Below are 18,310 nucleotides of genomic sequence, written 5' to 3' on the forward strand. Positions count from 1 at the left end.
TACCTACAGCTGTGGAATCAACCATATTATTATGTAGTTAATTTGACTAATGTAAAACAAGAACCTGTAGCAACTAATGAACATGACTTTAATATAGATATAATGGAGAGTAAGTGCTATATGTTACTTTCTTTTCCTTCCTCCAAGACTCGGGAGGGAGATTATTTCCCCTCCTACCTTCAAAAATTGAATATTTGTGCATCAGTGATTACTACTTACAAAATGACGAGCTCAGGCCCTAACTTCCAGTTTCAGTGGTAGGTCAAGATGGAGCACAGATAAATCTGAGAACTCCTAAAGTTACGATTGTTCAAATTTTGAAAGCTATCTCATTCCAGAAAACAGCACGCACACATGCTGCTCTGAGCTCCTCTGTGTGATGCCCACTCAATTCTATTTATATACCTTTTGTGCCCCCCAGTGCTAGCTAATCCTATTTTAATAGCCTGCTATGCAGAAGACTTGCAAATGATAGAATAAGATATCCATGAGCACTGAATATTTAAAGAATTGCAATTCGTTTTCGAGTTAACACCCACAAAAATTAAAGGAGGAATCTGTACTTCAAAGTTCTTTGTAACCTTATTGCAAACCAAGAAAAAGGTTTACAGGTAACGTTCTTTTGAGAAATCAAAGATATCTTCAGCTTCTGGGAGAAGCTGTGTTTAGCAGTCTGTCTTTTATCCTTATGCTACGTCTCAGTTTTAGAGTATCAGCGATAGCATGAGCATGCCCAGCCTCCTCAAAGTCATTTATATGTTCAGGCTCTGTCGCAGAATCTCATTGAATTTATGAATAATCATTAAACTAAAAACAGCTTTTTCGTGCCTTCTGAGATGCTTCTGCTAGATTTGTGCCTACTCTGAAATGGGAGTTTAACTCCTTGAGTGGTAATTTTGATTTAGGTGGCAGGTTCTGGTCTTCAAATGACAGCATGTTTCAGAATTTGTAAATACCAAAATCCCGTTACTTACTGCAGAGTGATGTCGAAGTGACAAATGCTTGGAATTCCTCCAGTCATATATTGCCAAAAAGCATTGTAATTGGAAAATCTCAGGACCATCTGTTTATATCTTTCTGCTTCCTGGCATTTTATGTGAGCAGCTGAGAGGACTCTCTTTCTCTCTCATTTAAGACATGTAATTCTGCTGAATTTACACCCACGGATAAAACAGATAGCCTTTTCCTGCTCTCTGCAAATACAGCATAATTCTTTTGACCACAAAATCAATTGAACTGTAGCCTTCCATTAATTTGAATTTCCCAGTGTGTGCTTCATGGGGATATGTTATATTTGCACACGGGCCTCAGCCTTTGAGTATGGGCACAGGGGAAGAGAACATTTCAGCTGTATTCCCATGCACTTCAGTTGTAGCTAGTGTGTGCCCTCATAATGTTATCTAGCTCTTCCCTTCCTGCATCCCAGCAGAGCACTGAAGGTACCTCTGTTACTGTGCCGTTGTATGTGTAATGTATTATATGCAAGTCAGGAATATAAAGCTCAGAACAAACATTTTTAGTGTCTTTTGTCCTAGGCCCTGTACGTGATCCCAGACAGCCCGTTGCTTGGACAGGCGGAAACTTTGTTTGGAAGAGAAGGTGTCTGGCTCTCGCTTGCGGGCCGTGGAAAGTAGGGCTTGGGGGCAGAGGGAGGGCTGGCAGTCATGTTGGATCGCTTCCACCTAAACGCAGCTGGGAACAAATGTTGGTCACATTACCATGTATAAGAGTTAAAACACTGAGGTCTGTCATAAAATGAAGCCTAATAATGTTTCATCTGTCAGCCCGCGGCCGTGCTGGGCAGTGTGATTTGCCCCACTTCTGTCACTGCCGCCTCTTCTGCCATGATGTCCTTTAGAAGACCGGACAGGGGGTGGACCTGTGCTCCCCTGGCCCTAACCAGCATTATGCTCCTTGCTGCTTTCTCTTCTCTGCTTGCTCACTTGCAGGTTGGCAGAGCAGCTCCTGTTGCATGAGCTGCCGCATTCAGACTGCAGGTGCCTGCTTGGTGTCATTAGGGACGTTGGGCACCTCTTTCCCTGACTGGTTAGGAAATGTCTTGCTCAGCTGAGCGGAAACCTCACTGACACTACATCCAAACTCAGCCTTACTGAAAAGAAATGAAAAACTAAGAAGAAAAAAAGGCACACCAACCTTCCATATAGCTGAAGAACAGGCTCCCAGAAATACCATTTCTAACCATCTTTTTAATCAGAACTGACAGAACATGGAAAGACTTCAGCTGCAGAATACGTAGATCTTAACTTTAGTGAAAGGTGGTAACTATTGTATCCAAATATTTGTTTAAATTAAAATAAATGTATTTTTCAGTAAGGAAAAGGCAATTAATCCCAGCCAACAGCATCTGAGGAAACAAGCAAACAACGAAAAAAACCACAAAACACAATTCTGTCCATTTTCATATCAGGTCTCAATGTCCTGCTGAGGGGGACACATTCTGCATATCCCCCACTTCATGGGAAAACTTTCTAAATCTACAGGCAGCAGCTGCAGCTTCCTCTGGGTTCAGCAACATCCCATCCACACTGCTATGACCTCCTAAAGCAGCAGCTTCCTCAGAAGTCCTCCTAGAAAGCGTCCTGGGAGGAAACAGGCTGCAATCATTTAAGCAGTTTGTCTGCTAGCCTGGAAAAGAGCAGCATTTCCAGAGCTGTCCTTCCCTTTTTCGAACACCAGCACCACATTGTGGTTTCTACATTTTCCCCTCTTCCTTCTCTGTGTGCATTTTCTGCCAGACTTTTAAAATTGGAGCTGGTTCTCCACTGGCTGATACATTTGCAACCGTTCAAGAAAGGAATTTGAATGACAAAAAGGAAGCAAAGTAAACACTTCATGGTTTTTGATTAGCTAATTGTTAAATTATGGTGTATATGCTTACAGTGCAGAATTAGAACAATGAAGCAAGCTGTGTTTTCAGTCTAATTGATTACATTGTAACTTAATTTGTACTAAGAAGCTTGATAAATGAGATTAAATATTGCAGAGGAAAACATTGATTGCATGTCAAGCATGGGAGTATATTAGCATTCTGGCAATTTGTAGCAAATGCCCACAGAGAGCAACTGAAATTATTTTTTCCAGAATTTCTTTTTTTTTCTTTCTTTTTTTTTTTTTTTGGTAAAGGAAGGTTTTGCTTTTTTATGGTCTTACAAAATGTCTTAAATTATCCTTTTTTTTGCCTTCCTCTTTGTTTAGCTCTTTTTTTTTCCCCATCTTCTTCATCCATGCCTGGCGTTCTCCCTTGCATCCTTTTCTGACTGGTGCATTTTCCCTTTTCTGGCCACATCCCTCATCTGAGTCCTTTCCCTTGTTCTCTGGCATCCTGTGAACTTGGTGCTTTTGTCTGTCCTCTGTGTCCCTTGTTACCTGCAGCAACCCTCAAAAGATGACTCCATGCAAGTCTTCAAGCAGAAATCCCTCTGGAGCTGGCCTCCTAGCCTCAGGGTTAGCTATGTGATACGTTATTCTTATCCATAATGCAGATTTCAGAACATTCAATTGCTTTCTCCAGGTTTTCGTCCCTGTGCCGTGTTTTGCTTGAACTCATGGCTGTGTCAGTATTTGTAAAAGCCATGCATTAGGAATGTACCAGATAGGTTCATCATTGAGATCCAGGTAATGGTGTGACTTGTGTGCGTGCAGCCTTGTAGCTTCCATCACCCATTCCACTTTGCTGAATCTCTATACGACTGTAGAATTCATTCAGGCTTTAACTAAGTTATTTTTTATATGACAAATAATCTGTGTGTCTTAGTGAGTGTTCTGTATTATACATGCTTTTTCTACCTCCCTACATGTTGGGTACTGTTTTAAGGCTGGGAGTCTTTAATGAAGCTTTTATTTTTCTTAAGTCGAGCCAGACAATTGCAGTTTCAAGTGGTAGAGAGTAGCATCTCTGCAGTGCATCTCTGTGAGTAAGACATGAGTCAGCACCGAGCCATGCACACACAACACTGATGTTATTTAAAGCTGGCCAGTAGTAAAAGCTCACCTTTTAAGTATGAAAATCTGAAACAAGTGGGTACTGTACATTAGGCAACCTAATGGAGCAAACCACTGACAGGTGCAATGGGCATGTTAGCTGCTTGTGTTCAAATACATTCATTTTTTGAGAATAAAATGTGAATGACTTTGACAATCTGCTTAAAAGCAGTTTCTGAAATAGGAATTACATGCTGTGGGAACTTAAAACCTAACGGGTGATCCTTCTGCGTGCTGATCCTTGGCTCAACCCCTGTGAGGCAGTAAAAGAACAATTAACTTCTTTCAGTTACTGTATCATTTTATGACAACTATGTAGACTTAAAGTTTACAGGGAGAAAATGTGTACTGGACCTTGTGCCTCTCATCTCTTCACTGTGCCTCTCCCCTGGGCAGTGTTGCTGTCTCAAGTTTGCAACCAGAGTACCACTTTGGGCAGCGGCTGATCAGGTCTGAGGGTGGCCCTGGCCGATTGCTCCCACTTTTGCTTGCAGAGGATGGTGGTGTGGGTGCCACTCTTCACAATCGCTTCTTCTCACATAATGTGCCAAGACAGCCTTTAAAATGAGGGAGATAAGGAGAGGCAGGGAATGGAGATGAAGGCATGGTTGCAGCTCAGCACGTCCGGGCTGCTGTTTTGCTAGACTGGTTTCTGACAGTTCGGCTTTGATGCTGACTGTATTTCCATTTTATTACAGAAATCAAGCATCACAGGTTAAGGGTTGTGTTTTACAAGTGCCATCTTTACAGATCCTCCACCCCTTGCAAACCTGCTCCTATGCTTGTTGGGTCTAATTTGGCATCAAACAATACTGATTTCACTGTTGACCTTGCAGCCTTCGTATGGAATGCACTTAATGTAGAGAGCCTTTTGTTTTATTTCTCTGTATTAAACAGCACACAATCTTCCCACGTTGCTCTTCTGAAACAGCGCTCTTTTTTCACAGTCCCTGAAGGTGAAGTGTGTTTATCTTTGGATACGGGCATCAGGAGATAAGGGCATTCTGCCAAAAAGAGCTTTCTCTTCCCTGCTCCGTGTAGGGACCATGCACCACAGCACCTGAGCTGCGGCTGCTTCGCCCCCAGAGAGTTAGTGCTTGGAGCAACACCTCTGCTGTGGGGAATGAATGAAATACCTCAAGTGGGATTTCAGCAGCCCCAGAGGACGTGGTGAGGGCTTCCTGTCAGAAATACTTGGAGTGGCTGAAGGTTGAGGAGAGGTTATTTAAAATGTGACCTCTGCTGATGAGGAGCAGAGCAAGCAGTTCTTTTGATATTTAAGCATTATTTCGGGAAAATTCTGTGTGGCCCAGTAAAGAAGAGGCTTTAAAAGATTTAGCCGCTTAATGCTGCTTATCTGCTGTTAGATCTTCACCAAATCTCCCAGAGAGATTCAGAGCTTCATCCGAGTGCACAGACCTCACCCAGAACCCAGCAGCTTCTCTTCCCTCACCTGCTGCTTGGGGATGCGGGGACGTGCAGCTCACCATACGTGTCATTGCTCCACCTAATGAGCAGCCATCGCTTCCCTCATAAATGATCTTTCCACTTGCATGCTGAAAATGTTCACATAGTTCTGACTAATAATCTGGAGAATGATCTGTGCACTCTCCCAGCCGGCAGGAATTAACTGAAAATGCTTTAATGATGGTGTATTACTTGTAATTATTCTGTAGGTTTTGTTCTGCCTTCACCTTCAGTGAGACGTGTTCTCTCGAAGGATGCTTGTACCAGATCTTAAATCTTTGAATAACGGCAGAAACGCAGGTGGAAAGGGATCAAATCAGAATATATAATATGAATCAGAGCAGAAAAATATGATATAGGTAATATATGATTTATAACATAAATTTGAAATGTATTATTGACATTCTATTATGTCAAATGTAAGCATGGTATTAACTTACATTAAATGGAAGGTATCTAGAGCCAGGTAAATAAAGTCAGTTCTGCGTCTGTGTTGAGCTTTTGCCATATTTCAACTTTCTGAGATGAACAAAATACAATTTTCTTCCACTCTCAGTCATCTAATAAGGCGTTCGGTGTTGCTTTCGCAAAAAAGGTGATGATTTATTAAAGTCATAGGCTGTATATTTTTAAGACTTCTGAGGAGGTGCAAAGACGCTTATGTCAGTAATGCATTCCTCTGAGAAGGTATAAATGTTTCCTGTTCAGACACCTATTTAGTTACCGGAGACTTGAGGCTACAGGGCTCTAAAAATAAATTCCTTGTCATGTGGGTTGGTGAAGTGCTGAACCATGATTATGTGCAGACCCAGATGTTTATTTCTTACTCGGTACTTGTTTTCTTGATGTTATTTGGAAGGTGGGAAGACACTTTAATTCTGACCATAAGAACGTCACTTCTCGTGAGTTTTATTTTTTTAAGCCTTTGTGATCCTGTCAGCCAAAGTTTGGTCTTTGATTGCCTCACTAGAGCAATTGGTGAGGATAGTTAGGCACATGCCTCGTTCTCTGAAAGCAGCAGGGCTCAGATGACCAGGGGTCATGCCTGGACTTCCCACAGGCCAGGTTGCCCTGCCACACCTCCAGGGCCTTGTCAGCCATGTCATGACCCAACTCCAGCTCCAGGCTAGGGCTTCCTCCTCCAGGCTTACACCCACATATCTGCTGCCAGACAGAAACCTTGCCTGGGTAGTTCAGGTCCCAGATCCTACTTGTATATACTTTTGTTTGGGATGCACATGGAAATGGGTGGATTTGGGGTCAAGTGACTCCTGATCCTGCAGATATCCACCTGTGTGGAGAGGCTCAATGAGTACATGCTGTTTTTTGCTCTGGAATTTCTGAGTGCAGGGCAGAGGAAGAGGGTCTTTGTGAGGCGACTGAAGGGTTTAAAGGCTGTTATTATTTTCACTATATTTGAAAAGGGTTTTTTTTATTTTAATAAATGCGACCACAGTAATTATTCTGAAGATGTAGTATTCGTGTGCTTATTTTTAATGCTTGATAGATTGCTTTATATCATGTTATTTTGGTTTTCATCTATAAATAATGTATTAACTTATTTATTTTCTGCACTAGTTGAACATTTTTGTTTCAAGGATTTGACAGAATGCTATGATATTATTAGAAACCCAGCAATCACTTGAGATTGTAAATTAATTGGCACAGTGTTATCTTGTGTTTTATTACAGTGTCCGGCATAAGGAAGCTTGGACATTTGGGATTTTTAAGGTTGCTCAGTTTAAAACCTGGTTATCAAGTGCCTGCTTTAAACAACAGCTTAAGATGAGAAAAAAAATTGAATTGGACACAAACTAAGACATTGCAAAAATAGAATTTTTGTGTGCTATTTAGAAATCTGATATATAAAAAAAAAAACCACAGACATGGTGAAGACAGCAACATGATTAATCCCAGGAATGTCAGTTCTCTTTAAATCCTTTAGATGTAGGTGCTCCCAGTATCGTAGTGGAATCACCGAGTCATAGAATCACTCCAGTTGGAAAAGACCTCTAAGCTGGACCTAGTCCAGCCATCAGCCCATCTCCACCATGCCCCTCAGTGCCACATCCACACGGTTCTTGAACACCTCCAGGGATGGTGACTCCACCGCCTCCCTGGGCAGCCTGTGCCACTGCATCACCACTCTTTCTGAGAAGTTTTTCCTAATGCTCAACCTCAACCTTCCTTGGTGCAACTTGAGGCTGTTCTCTCTCATCCTTACAATCATGGTGACAGGGTTCTCTGGCATAATTCCTGCTGTGGAAACCTCACAACAGAGGATACATTTTAGAAGCTGTTACTCAAAACATTTGTATTTTGTTTGTTCATACAGATACCATTTCTGCCAAATCTCAACAAATGCAGCAAGAAAGGGCATTGCTGAGGACTCAACAGTGATTTCCCAAGTTTTGGCACCAGTGCTGCAAGGGGGATCTGTGGTGGGTTCTGCCCCACTTGGAGCCAACTATCAGTATGATAGCAGGCAGCAGGCAGGTCTCCAGCAGGTCACTGGGTTGAGTGGTGGCCTGTCACCTGCCCTGTGGTTTCCCACAGGGACGGGGGACACCAGCTTGCACCAACGGCCATTGCAGCACCCAAGTTTGCACTGTCTCTTCTCGCCCTGTGTGTGAAGTGGCTCTCCCTTCCCACTTGTTCTACTCACGTGTCTCCTCTCTTTCCAACTTCCCAGCCGCTGGGCCAGTCGCAGTGCCACCACGCAGCGGAGGAAAGACCGCCTCCGGCAGCATTCAGAACACATCGGGCTGGACAATGACTTGAGGGAGGTAGGTGGCATCTGTGAGTGGCACGAGATGTTCATCCTCAAGGTAACGTTCAAATAAAGGGACCCTTGCTGCTTTGGGCAATGTTGTTGCTACCCTAGGGTTTGCATAGGTCTTTAGCCATTTAAGTGCTGCTCATTGCCAAGGTTTGTATACGCTATACAACTTCAAAGCACACAACACTGATGATAAGCTTCTGTTAATTTGGAATAGAACAGTTCCCATGTCATCAGGAAAATGGCTTATTTGCTGATACAGACCCCTGTTGTGTAAGTGCACGTGGAGAGTAGAGCTCTAGTGCCTTTCTGGGTGCAGCTGTGAGCTCTGCCCAGGGTGAAGGTCTCTGGAAAAGCCAAGTTCCTGAATAAATGTCAGCGAGTGGACTTTTTTTTTTTTTTTTTTTTAAGGATTTTTTTTTTTTTTTTTGCCTTTACATAGATTACTGATGGGAGTAAGTCTGTTAGAAAGGTTAAGACTTCAGGGTCCTTCTTCGGCCTGAAGCTTGGGAGCTCCCACACATCTCATAAATGTCAGTCGCATGCATGCATTTCTGTCCCATCTTTTCAGTTTCTTGTCATTCATTAAGTATTTTCTGCCATATTTTTCCACTGATACCCATGTGCTTCCTTCATATGTCACTAGCAAAAATAAAACATTCGTGCTGTTTTGCAGTAAGGCTTGCTGAATAATGCTGACCAGTGTTGGCATTTGCACTAAAAAACTCAAATGAATGACTGACTCCTGAATCGCAGCTTCCTATGGTGTTTCGTGGAAACACAGCAAAACAGCATTTGTGAATGTTTGTTATTGTTTCTGCTAGGATGACTTTGCAAGTATATTTTAAACTATGCCTTGTGAGTTTATCTCAGCAAAGCCTTTTCAGTACTTTGTCATGTATTTACTTCCTTCTTTTCGGCTGTGGATCATATGCATGGTTCTTTTGCTTTGTTTCTCTTTCTGGCTATTCTGCCATCGGGGCATCTGTCTCCTCTTAGCCCTCGGAGGAGCTTTTGCTTCGCCAGAACTCAATGGCCTTCTGGGAGTGGGACCAGGGGCCGCCCCCTCCTGCACGGCCTCCTAAAAAATCCTTCTCTGAATGCTGCCTGGTATGTTTTAGTTTTTCTTGTTGAAAGCTGCTTTTGAGGTTGTAGTGTGAGGAACCACTGTGCTGCATCCCAAACCTTTCCCTTTCTCGTAGAGTAGGATCACGTCCTTGTAGTGCTTGGAAGTGTGGTTATAATCAGAAAAGTAGCTGGAAAACAGCTCTTGGCTTCCATGCCAACTCCCTGGCAAACATGACAGTTCTGAGACCGAAAGATGAAGATTTTGCTTTTCTTCCTTTTTCCCTGTGTTGCTCAGCTGGCAATTCAGCTTAGGATGTCAAAACCAAAAAGCATTGTTTTGACTGCTGAGTCTTCACATCTCAACATGGAGGAGGGTGGTGGTGTGTGTTGAACAGGCAGAGAGCATTCTGTTGGTCCTCTCATCCCATATTCATTCTTTTGTTGAACTCATGAAAGTTTTTTGGTTTTTTTTTGTTTGTTTGTTTAATAACAAGATATTCTGTGAATAAAATAAGGTTATCATTTTTTGTACTCTTCAGACTATAACCGCACTTTGCATTTTATTTATCCCTTTGCCCTTAGAAAGAAACTCTAGATTTCCTATTTACATATTCCCTGTATTACTTTTTCACTGTTCTCATTGCTAATTTTTGCACTGAATTAGATAGAAGTCACCTGTGAGATTGCTTGCTGAACAACATGCTTTCATCAGCTGTGATTTTTATTCCCATATGCAATAGTTTTTCAACTATTTCTAAGTCCATACGGTATCAGTGAAACTGTAATTACCTAGCTGAGCACTTGCTAACTAGTTGAACACAATTTCTGTGATAGAACCCTACTTTCTTGCCTTACTAGTTGGACTGATGTGAAGTGGTTCTTGTCCTTCTGGGAGAAGAATGAATGGTCGCTGTCACAAACCATCTCCCCAGAGAGGCAGCATTAATGTGATAAAAACATACATTTGGAAATTCACATATCTTGCACAAAAATTGAGAGTTTCAACATCAGGCTTTGAGCACAATGTTTCAAGACTGGTTTTTTTTTGGCAACATCCTATCATTTTACTAACAAAAACTTTATTAACAGTGTACAGATGACCTTTTGATAAACTTCCCACTTGCACACCTAAATGTGGCCAACTTCTTAGCTTTGCTCAGCACATGGTCCTCTCACTGATGGTAGGGAGAGATGACGCTTCTTGATGGGCTTGGGTTTTTTGTTCAACAAGCAAACAAATGAAACCCAACTCCAGAACAACAAGGCAGCGGAGCAAAAAGGTTTAAAAGTCTTTAATTATAGCTTGGATCTTATTTTAAAGAGCATGACATTTTTTGTCCATACTTCTCCATTACCACCCCCACAGTAAAAAAAAGCATGATCCTAAATGCCAGTTTTACTTAATATGAGCTTCAGTTGTAATTAAGAAGTTAATTGAGAATAAAATCAAGTCTTAATTTTTCCCACTTGAACTATCCAAATGCCAAGTAACTGAATAAATTTTTCTCCTTGACTACGTTTATTTCTGCTTCTTGTAATTTGTTTTTGAAGGTTTTCTTCCATTCATGTACAGTCTAGTCAACAAATTAAACAAATGGCTTTTATTTATTAGTGAAGATGAAATAACAATGGAAAGAAATTTTGCTTGGTACTTTGGCTTTGTTGCTGGATGAAGGTATCGCACTTTTATACACTTGGTGTGGCTAACTTTGTGCTAGTGGCTAACAGCACAGTTCACCAGCCAACGCTGATTGTTTCAGTACTACACTTGAAAACATCTTGCTTTTCCTGTTGTCATAAGGGAGCATTCCACTTCTCCAGCCCAATACTTCAGCATCAGACAAATCATGTTGTTGTTAGTAGATTAACAATAGCTCATTCCTTTTCACCAGCATCTGCTTGCCTAGGATTAGGATGAGGAGAATCCCTCCGACTTGTAATATCTAAAATTATTCTGTTTATTTTTAGAAATATATGCAGGAGGCGAGGAGTTTAGGAAAAAATTTAAGGCAGCCCAAACTCTCAGACCTCTCTCCGGCTGTGATTGCGCAGACCAACTCGAAATTTGTGGAAGGCTTGCTGAAGGAATGTCGCATGAAGGTACATCCTCCCCTTTTTCTCTGCTCTCTCACTGCTCTCCAGTTGCTTATGCTGAATGTAAATAGCATCTGCAGGTTGTATCCTGAAAGTCCTTCACAGCTGGAGCAGTGTTGCTCTGTTGGTTTAACAGGCTGTTTACAAGGTGGATATTTCTTTGTGTTATATATTTTTCATCTGCTAAAAAAAGAAAAATTGCATTATCACTCTTCTGTTTATGCAGTCGAAGTCGATGGGAAGAGTAAAAAGGACAGGAAGGAGAATCAGGATGATCAGACATCTGAGGGAGGATTTCCTTTAATTGTTCATATTTAAAGGTAGCCTAAACATAATGAGATTGAGACCCGTGGTCAAAAAGGACGTGCTCAGCATGTGCAAATTGTGCATGATATTTATGCAGAGCTAACATAGCATATCAGTTTCTAAAATTGAAGAAGCTTTCGTATCCATTGAAATATAATTTATTTTTGTCCATCACAGTTGGTGGTATAATGCATTGCCTGAGTTTTAAGCTTTGTTACCTGTAATAAGAACAACAGCAGATACTGAATAAGACTGAAAATGTATAGCTCTGTATTCTGTCTTTGATACTGGCCAGGAATAAATCAGCAGTGTAGGAACAGGAAAACGGGTAAAGGGGATAGAAACAGGGCAATATGGATTAATAATACATACATTATTTTAATTATTCTCTTTTAATTCACAGTCTCTATAAAAGGGATTTGATGTTTCTCAAGCCAGGCTGTTAGCAATGGTCTCTATATTGCTTTCTGCAAGAATGTTTTAGTAAAGAAACCTGTAAATTCTGTCCCTGGAGAGATAACATTTTTATAAGCTTTGTAATTTTTTTTTTTAATTATTATTTGTATTTCTTAGACTAAACGTATGCTGGTAGAGAAAATGGGCCATGAAGCAGTTGAGCTGGGACATGGAGAAGCCAACATTACAGGCCTGGAGGAAAACACATTGATTGCTAGTCTCTGTGATCTGCTAGAAAGAATCTGGAGTCATGGTCTGCAGGTCAAGCAGGTTGGTAATTAGAAACTTGGGACTTTGTTTGTACAACGCTTTAGCAAATACTGAATGCCCCCTGTACCTTCTAAGCTGCTAGCCTGTAGTGTCGTTTCAGCATGAAGATATCTTTGGGCTCAGAGTCATTGGTTCATGTTTTCTGAGGGGGTTTCTTTTGGCAAGGCAGCTCTGGAAATTGCAGTGATATTGTCATATAGATGTTTGGTTTCTTTTCTTTCAACCTTCGGAAGTTAAAGCAGAGAACAAAGAAACAAGGTAGGCAATGTGACTGCCAGGTCAGTGGGACCATCCCATCCTCTTCCTGAGGCCTTATGGCCCAAGAGAAATGTAATGACTGTCACTGCTGAACTTCTAGCCCACTGAAATGCCATCTCATTATTTTCTTCCATTCATTGGTGTCTTTTCTATTGGCCATTTTATTTATAGCTACTTCATATTCAATTTTCAGGGGAAATCTGCTTTGTGGTCCCATTTACTTCAGTACCAGGAAAGAGAAGAAAAACAAGAACATAGTGCAGAGTCCCCAGGTGAGTACCCAGCAATTCCCCCCCGATGGGTCCATCACAGTGAGTGAACTCAGGCCTGCGAGGAACAGTGCAACCACGTTCGAGATTTTCAGTATATTTGCTTGCTAATATCATACTTACATTTTGAGGCCTTTCATAATCATTATGAAGCTGTCTTGATGTCTGGACAAAATAGATTGATGTTATTGGAGGGAAATGAAGATACTTACTGTCGCTGTCTGAAAATCATTCAATGCCTGTTCGCTCCCTCCATTCCCTATTATCCATCATTGAGTAAGATGTCAGAAGCAGTGCTTTTGTAGAAGATTATTACTGAAATGGCTGAAGCCTTGGAGATACAGCTCAGACAGCTGACATTTTTCTTTCACTGAGAATAATCTGTCTCTCGAATCACAGTGCGAGTAAGTATATCTTTGGTGGATGGTACAGTTCAGAAGCTGTGTAATTAATCTCCATCCACTAATCCAGACACCTAGTTTATGCTTTATTTTGGCCTTTTACAATCACCAAATTACTTCTGTGTTGTGAGAGAAGCTGGTTTTCTGATGACCTTGAGATCTCCCTGCCCCGTGGCTGCTGCAGCACATTGTAGTAAAGGTCGCTGAACTTCCTTCCAAGGACTGAAATCCTTCATGTCCTGCAGAGGGGAACTTCTATGATCAGTCCTCAAAGACACATCGATGAATAAACTAGTCTCACGCATTAAGAGTTTTTAATAAGCTTCAGTGAGTAATGCATTAAGCAATGTGACTGGCAGGCACAAATTCCTGAGAGCAAAATGTTTCACTGCAAAGCGGTTTGATCAGAGGAGTGGAGCAGAAATGCATGGCATTCTTAACATCTAGTGCACAACTGTAGCTTAATTTTATCATATCCTCCTCAGTTGTGAGTTTTCCATTAAAACATGCTACTAATAAAAGTCATCACTGTATAGATCTATGTTAAGGTATTTCACATACAATAAAAGCAAGCTTTTATATCCCCAACGTCAGTGCTGGAGTTAGGAAGGAATGGGTAATCAGCCTCTTTGCTTCTACATACTTTTCCAGGATAGTGTTAAAGATAATGCACATAAACATTTCAGTTTCCAGTGACTTAAGATTGTTTTCAGCTTTATATAAAACAAGTGCATTGCAGGCCATCCCTATAACTTTGTATTAATTTCACATATTTTCTCCACTGTAGTTGCTGTTGGGACAGAAAGACGGAAGTCTGATACAGGAATTACTTTGCCAACTTTGAGGGTTTCCCTGATACAAGATATGAGGTACACAATTTGATTTTATTAAAGCATGATTTTAATTCGGTAGCATAATGTAGAGATCCTCACTAGCTTTGATTTTACAAAGGTTAAGTCGAATTAAACATTCTCTACAGCCTGAATTCAAATTTAGAGTTACCTTTTTGATTTACTAAACTTTTGTGTGTATTTTGAGTAAAAGATGCACAAGTTCTCCTGGGCTTCTGGCTTCGTCTTCACCAGGGCTATTTATAGCAGTAGAGCTAGAGCTAATAACAGATATGTTGAATTCTTTGGTACTTTATTTCTTTTTGTTTGTTTTAAATTATTGACCAACCAAGTACAGTTGATAGATGATGCAAGGGACAGACAAATTTTCTTGCAGTTGCTGAGCAATGTTCCTTTTTTTCAATTAGCATTTTATGACAAATAGTAATAAATGCACAAAATTAGGACTGTGCACAAGCCTAGCGGGTGAGCTTCAGCTTGGAATGTGAAGTGAGGGCAGGTACTCTGTAGGAGACAACAGCCTGGCTGTGGATAGCTTGTTGTGAAGCATTGTTTGAGATCCTGAAGGATTACAGAGTAAGAAGGATGGAGGCTGATGTGATAGCACCAGACAGTTGTTCTTGAGGGCATCTCTGTGATCAAGCCAGGTCACGCCACTGTTCTGACACTTCACTTGCCACAACTGAGTGCTTCAGTGGGGTAGAAGTGCCATAGAAAAGAGGGCAGGAGGAGTGCTATAATGCTCATCTGTAAAGAGCTGCTAGCAATTTAAAGCGTGAGGAAACATGAGCATTATTTCTTGTAATGCCTCATCCTTCATCCATGTAAAAAGAAGGCACTTCCAGCAGCACTTGCTGCTGCGTGCGTGTGTTTTGTCTTCCACATACTTGCCAAGCTCACTACTAATGGTAGTCCAGCACAAGCTCTGCTGCTTGAGTCCCAGCATCATTTCCACTGCTTTTCAGAGAATCATAAAATCACAGAATGGCTTGGGTTGGAAGAGACCTTAAAGATCATCCAGTTCCAACCCCTTGCCATGGGCAGGGATGCCCACAGTTTCAGAGAAAATGTAAAGAAGCAAAACACTACTTCTGAGTTTTGAGTATCTTGAGTATTTGAGGTTGTACACAAACTTATCTGGTCATACAAAATGCCAGACAGGTGGTGAGTTGAATTGGTCATGCAGAATCTTGTGGCATGCTTTCTCCTGCTTGGCAAGGTATTTGTTTGCACACATGGGTTTATGCTGAAGTTAGAAGGATGGGTAATTGTTAAATTGCTGGAGCTGCAGTGCTAACTGAACGGATGGCGACAGGATTTGCGTTGCCTTAAGCACAGCTTGTTTTTGATGGCTCATGCAAGGTTGTGTAAACAACTTAAACAGCAGGGCTGAATCACAGTCACACTTCTGAATGTGTGATGAGCCTGTGCTAGAGGTAATGCCGTGTGTCCTCTGCCTCCCTCGCAAAACCATCCATCTTAGATGTGGTGCAGAAAATGCTCAAGACATTTATTTTGCCTCTTGCACAGACCCCAGACCTTTGGCTAAGCTGGGCTCTGGTTTCATCAGCCAAGTTGTTCCCTGTGACTAGCAGTGGGGTCTTGCCGTGCCTCCCCTCCTTGGGGAGTGTCCAGCCAGGTGTGCACCTCGCACACAGAGGTGCTGTGTGACCTGCTGCAGCCACAACAGCCTGGGCTGTCAAAGACCTTTGCGGCACCAGTTAATATAGCTCACTTCTGACTGCAAGAGGATCAGAAGCATCGTGCCATCCTCAGTGGTGTGGTGATGCTGAGCAGCCGTAACCTTTTCTGGCAGCACAGCTACTTGCAAAGAGTTTGTCTCACCATATCCCAGGCTTACATTTGGCAGGGAAAAGAGATTTTTCTCTGTTGCTAATGGGATTAAAAAGCAAGTTTCAACCTGGGGAGTTGCACTGAAATTGCTGTTCAGCTCTCTGACAAAAAGAGTTTGTGCACTGGTGAGCATACAGGGCTTACACTGAGGTCACTGATAAAAATAGAGCTGTTCTGACTCTCAACAGTGAGAATGAAATAAATCTGAGCTCCTGAATGTTCTGTTCTCTTACACTCTGCTTCTGCTGACACCAAGACTGATCACTGAATCTTTTTAATGTTTCTGCCAACCTGCATTTTTCCCAAATGCACAGTTTATGCCAGTCTGGTCTCAACCAGAAACAAGTAATGAAGAGGCATAGAGCATGCGTGGAATACAGTTGAGTCCATCTGTATTTGAATCTACTCAAAGTAAAATAACTTAGCATTTCACATTAGATGTAATTTAAGCCAAGCAGAAGGGAGCAGGGAGGGAGATGGTCTGTGTTTTAATCTTCCCATCTCAAAAGACGAGAAATGTCTGAAGAGAGCGTCTCAGTGCTGTGTAGCTGAGTGGAGTGCGTGTCCTGTCCCCCATGCACCCAGCTGCCTGGGCTGCCAGCTCTAACACTGGCTGTCCCGCTCCGAGCCAAGAAGGGGCTGTGTCACACAGAGGGCTTTCTGGTGCCAGGAATGAGGATCTCTGCAGTGATTCAGCTGTGAGGCATCACTGCTGAAAGAGGGAGGCTCATGAGCTTGCTTACAAAGGGCAAGGACCTGTATGTGAGTGTATCGTGCCCTTCTAATTAACCTAGGTTTTACCAATGGCAAGCACCCATTACTCCTCCTATCAATCACGTATTACTGATGTGTGCATACAGCGTAGAGCAGCATGATGCAGACACCTCCGCAGGGATTGCCAGTGCTGATCTGTTTTGAGAATTTGAGTAGGTTAGCCTAGAAGGGAACAGTGCTGAGCACTGCTGAGCTGTGTCTGGTATCCACCTCACTTGTTCAGAGCAAACATGTATTTATGGACAGCGCTAAGTTGCTCATTGTAGATTTGCTCCTAAAGCCCTAGACCTGTTCCACTAGAAGATCTATAAACAAGGGAGTGGTTTTCTCCAGTAATGCGGGGTCTAAATATAATGCAGAGCACACACTGGGATATAACAGATGGGAAAAAACTGGAGACAGTGAGACTAGGCTAGTCAACATTGAAAGCATCAGTCACAGCATGACTTTGTTTGATTTTCTTTGGAGTAAATATTGCCACATTTCTTAACGCTCAGCAATGCACGGGGGGCAATAAAGGATGATGGCAACAAAGATTCAGCTGATGGTGTTTGGAGCGTGCCACGAAGGTTGGGAGGGCTGAATTGCCTGTGCACTTAACATGCAAACTGCGTGTAAATTAAGAAATTGCAGCCCTTTCTTTCCCCTGCTGGGAACTGTTACTCATTTTTCTTGCTATTTATTTAACTGAGTGGGGGGGTTTTGGAAGCAGCTTCAATCTGCCACAGCAGTTCTCTTCCTCTTCTAAAGCTCCTTATGCAGAGTTTCTGGCATCCTCCAACCTGAAATATGGGAAGTTTAAAAAAAGAAAGGCAAATCCATAGAAAAAAGCCCCAGTGGCACAGTTCTGCTTTCCTACAAACCAAGCGAGTGGTGTGCAGATTACCACTTACATGAGGACCTCGTATGTCCCTGAAAAGGTGATTCTGCCTGTCTCTGTTTTTCTCTAATAGCCCTCTTTTTTTTCCTTGGATTTCCAGTTGGGCTTGTTAGAGCCTTCAGACTAGACTGTGGTTTGGAGAAACTCTAGGATATGTATTGTCCTCTGCTCTCACAGACAACAAGCAGCTACTGAAGCATAAATGGGTTTCAGAGGTGGCTGATGGTTATTTGTGTTGAATTGGGTTTTTCTTTCCTTTTTAAATTGGGAGCAGTGTTCGCAAAGACATCTTCCCCAGGCAGTGCAGGGATGTGAAGGTCTACTCCTGCTCATCTTGGCTAAGCAGGTGCTGGGACACAGAGCAGCTGATGTAGAGCACTAGAAATGAACTTGCTGTGCCCAGGAGAAGCTACCATTGTTCCCAGGCCAGCCAGGGGCTGCTGGGGGTCTTGATGCCATGCTGTATGGTGCAGGGCTCTGCAGGACCATTCCTCTATAAATGATTTTCATATAACTTTTTATACCTAGCAGTAACCACACAGCCTTCTGTGATACTTGTCATGTGCTGGGACTGGATGGGA

General features: G+C 42.1%; 1 protein-coding gene across 2 annotated transcripts in view; it reads left to right on the plus strand.

Annotated features, from left to right (window-relative positions):
* Positions 1–18,310, plus strand: part of DENND5B (DENN domain containing 5B) — a 113,826-nt gene that overhangs the window by 80,483 nt on the left and 15,033 nt on the right. For both annotated transcript variants that reach the window (XM_021389162.1, XM_021389171.1), the window contains 5 exons: positions 8,162–8,255; positions 11,285–11,416; positions 12,290–12,442; positions 12,894–12,972; positions 14,158–14,239. In XM_021389162.1, coding sequence (XP_021244837.1) covers positions 8,162–8,255; positions 11,285–11,416; positions 12,290–12,442; positions 12,894–12,972; positions 14,158–14,239 — 540 coding nt within the window. The remainder of the gene's footprint in view (positions 1–8,161; positions 8,256–11,284; positions 11,417–12,289; positions 12,443–12,893; positions 12,973–14,157; positions 14,240–18,310) is intronic.

Source organism: Numida meleagris, chromosome 1, assembly GCF_002078875.1.
Source record: "Numida meleagris isolate 19003 breed g44 Domestic line chromosome 1, NumMel1.0, whole genome shotgun sequence".
In the NCBI taxonomy this organism is placed as follows: Eukaryota; Metazoa; Chordata; class Aves; order Galliformes; family Numididae; genus Numida; species Numida meleagris.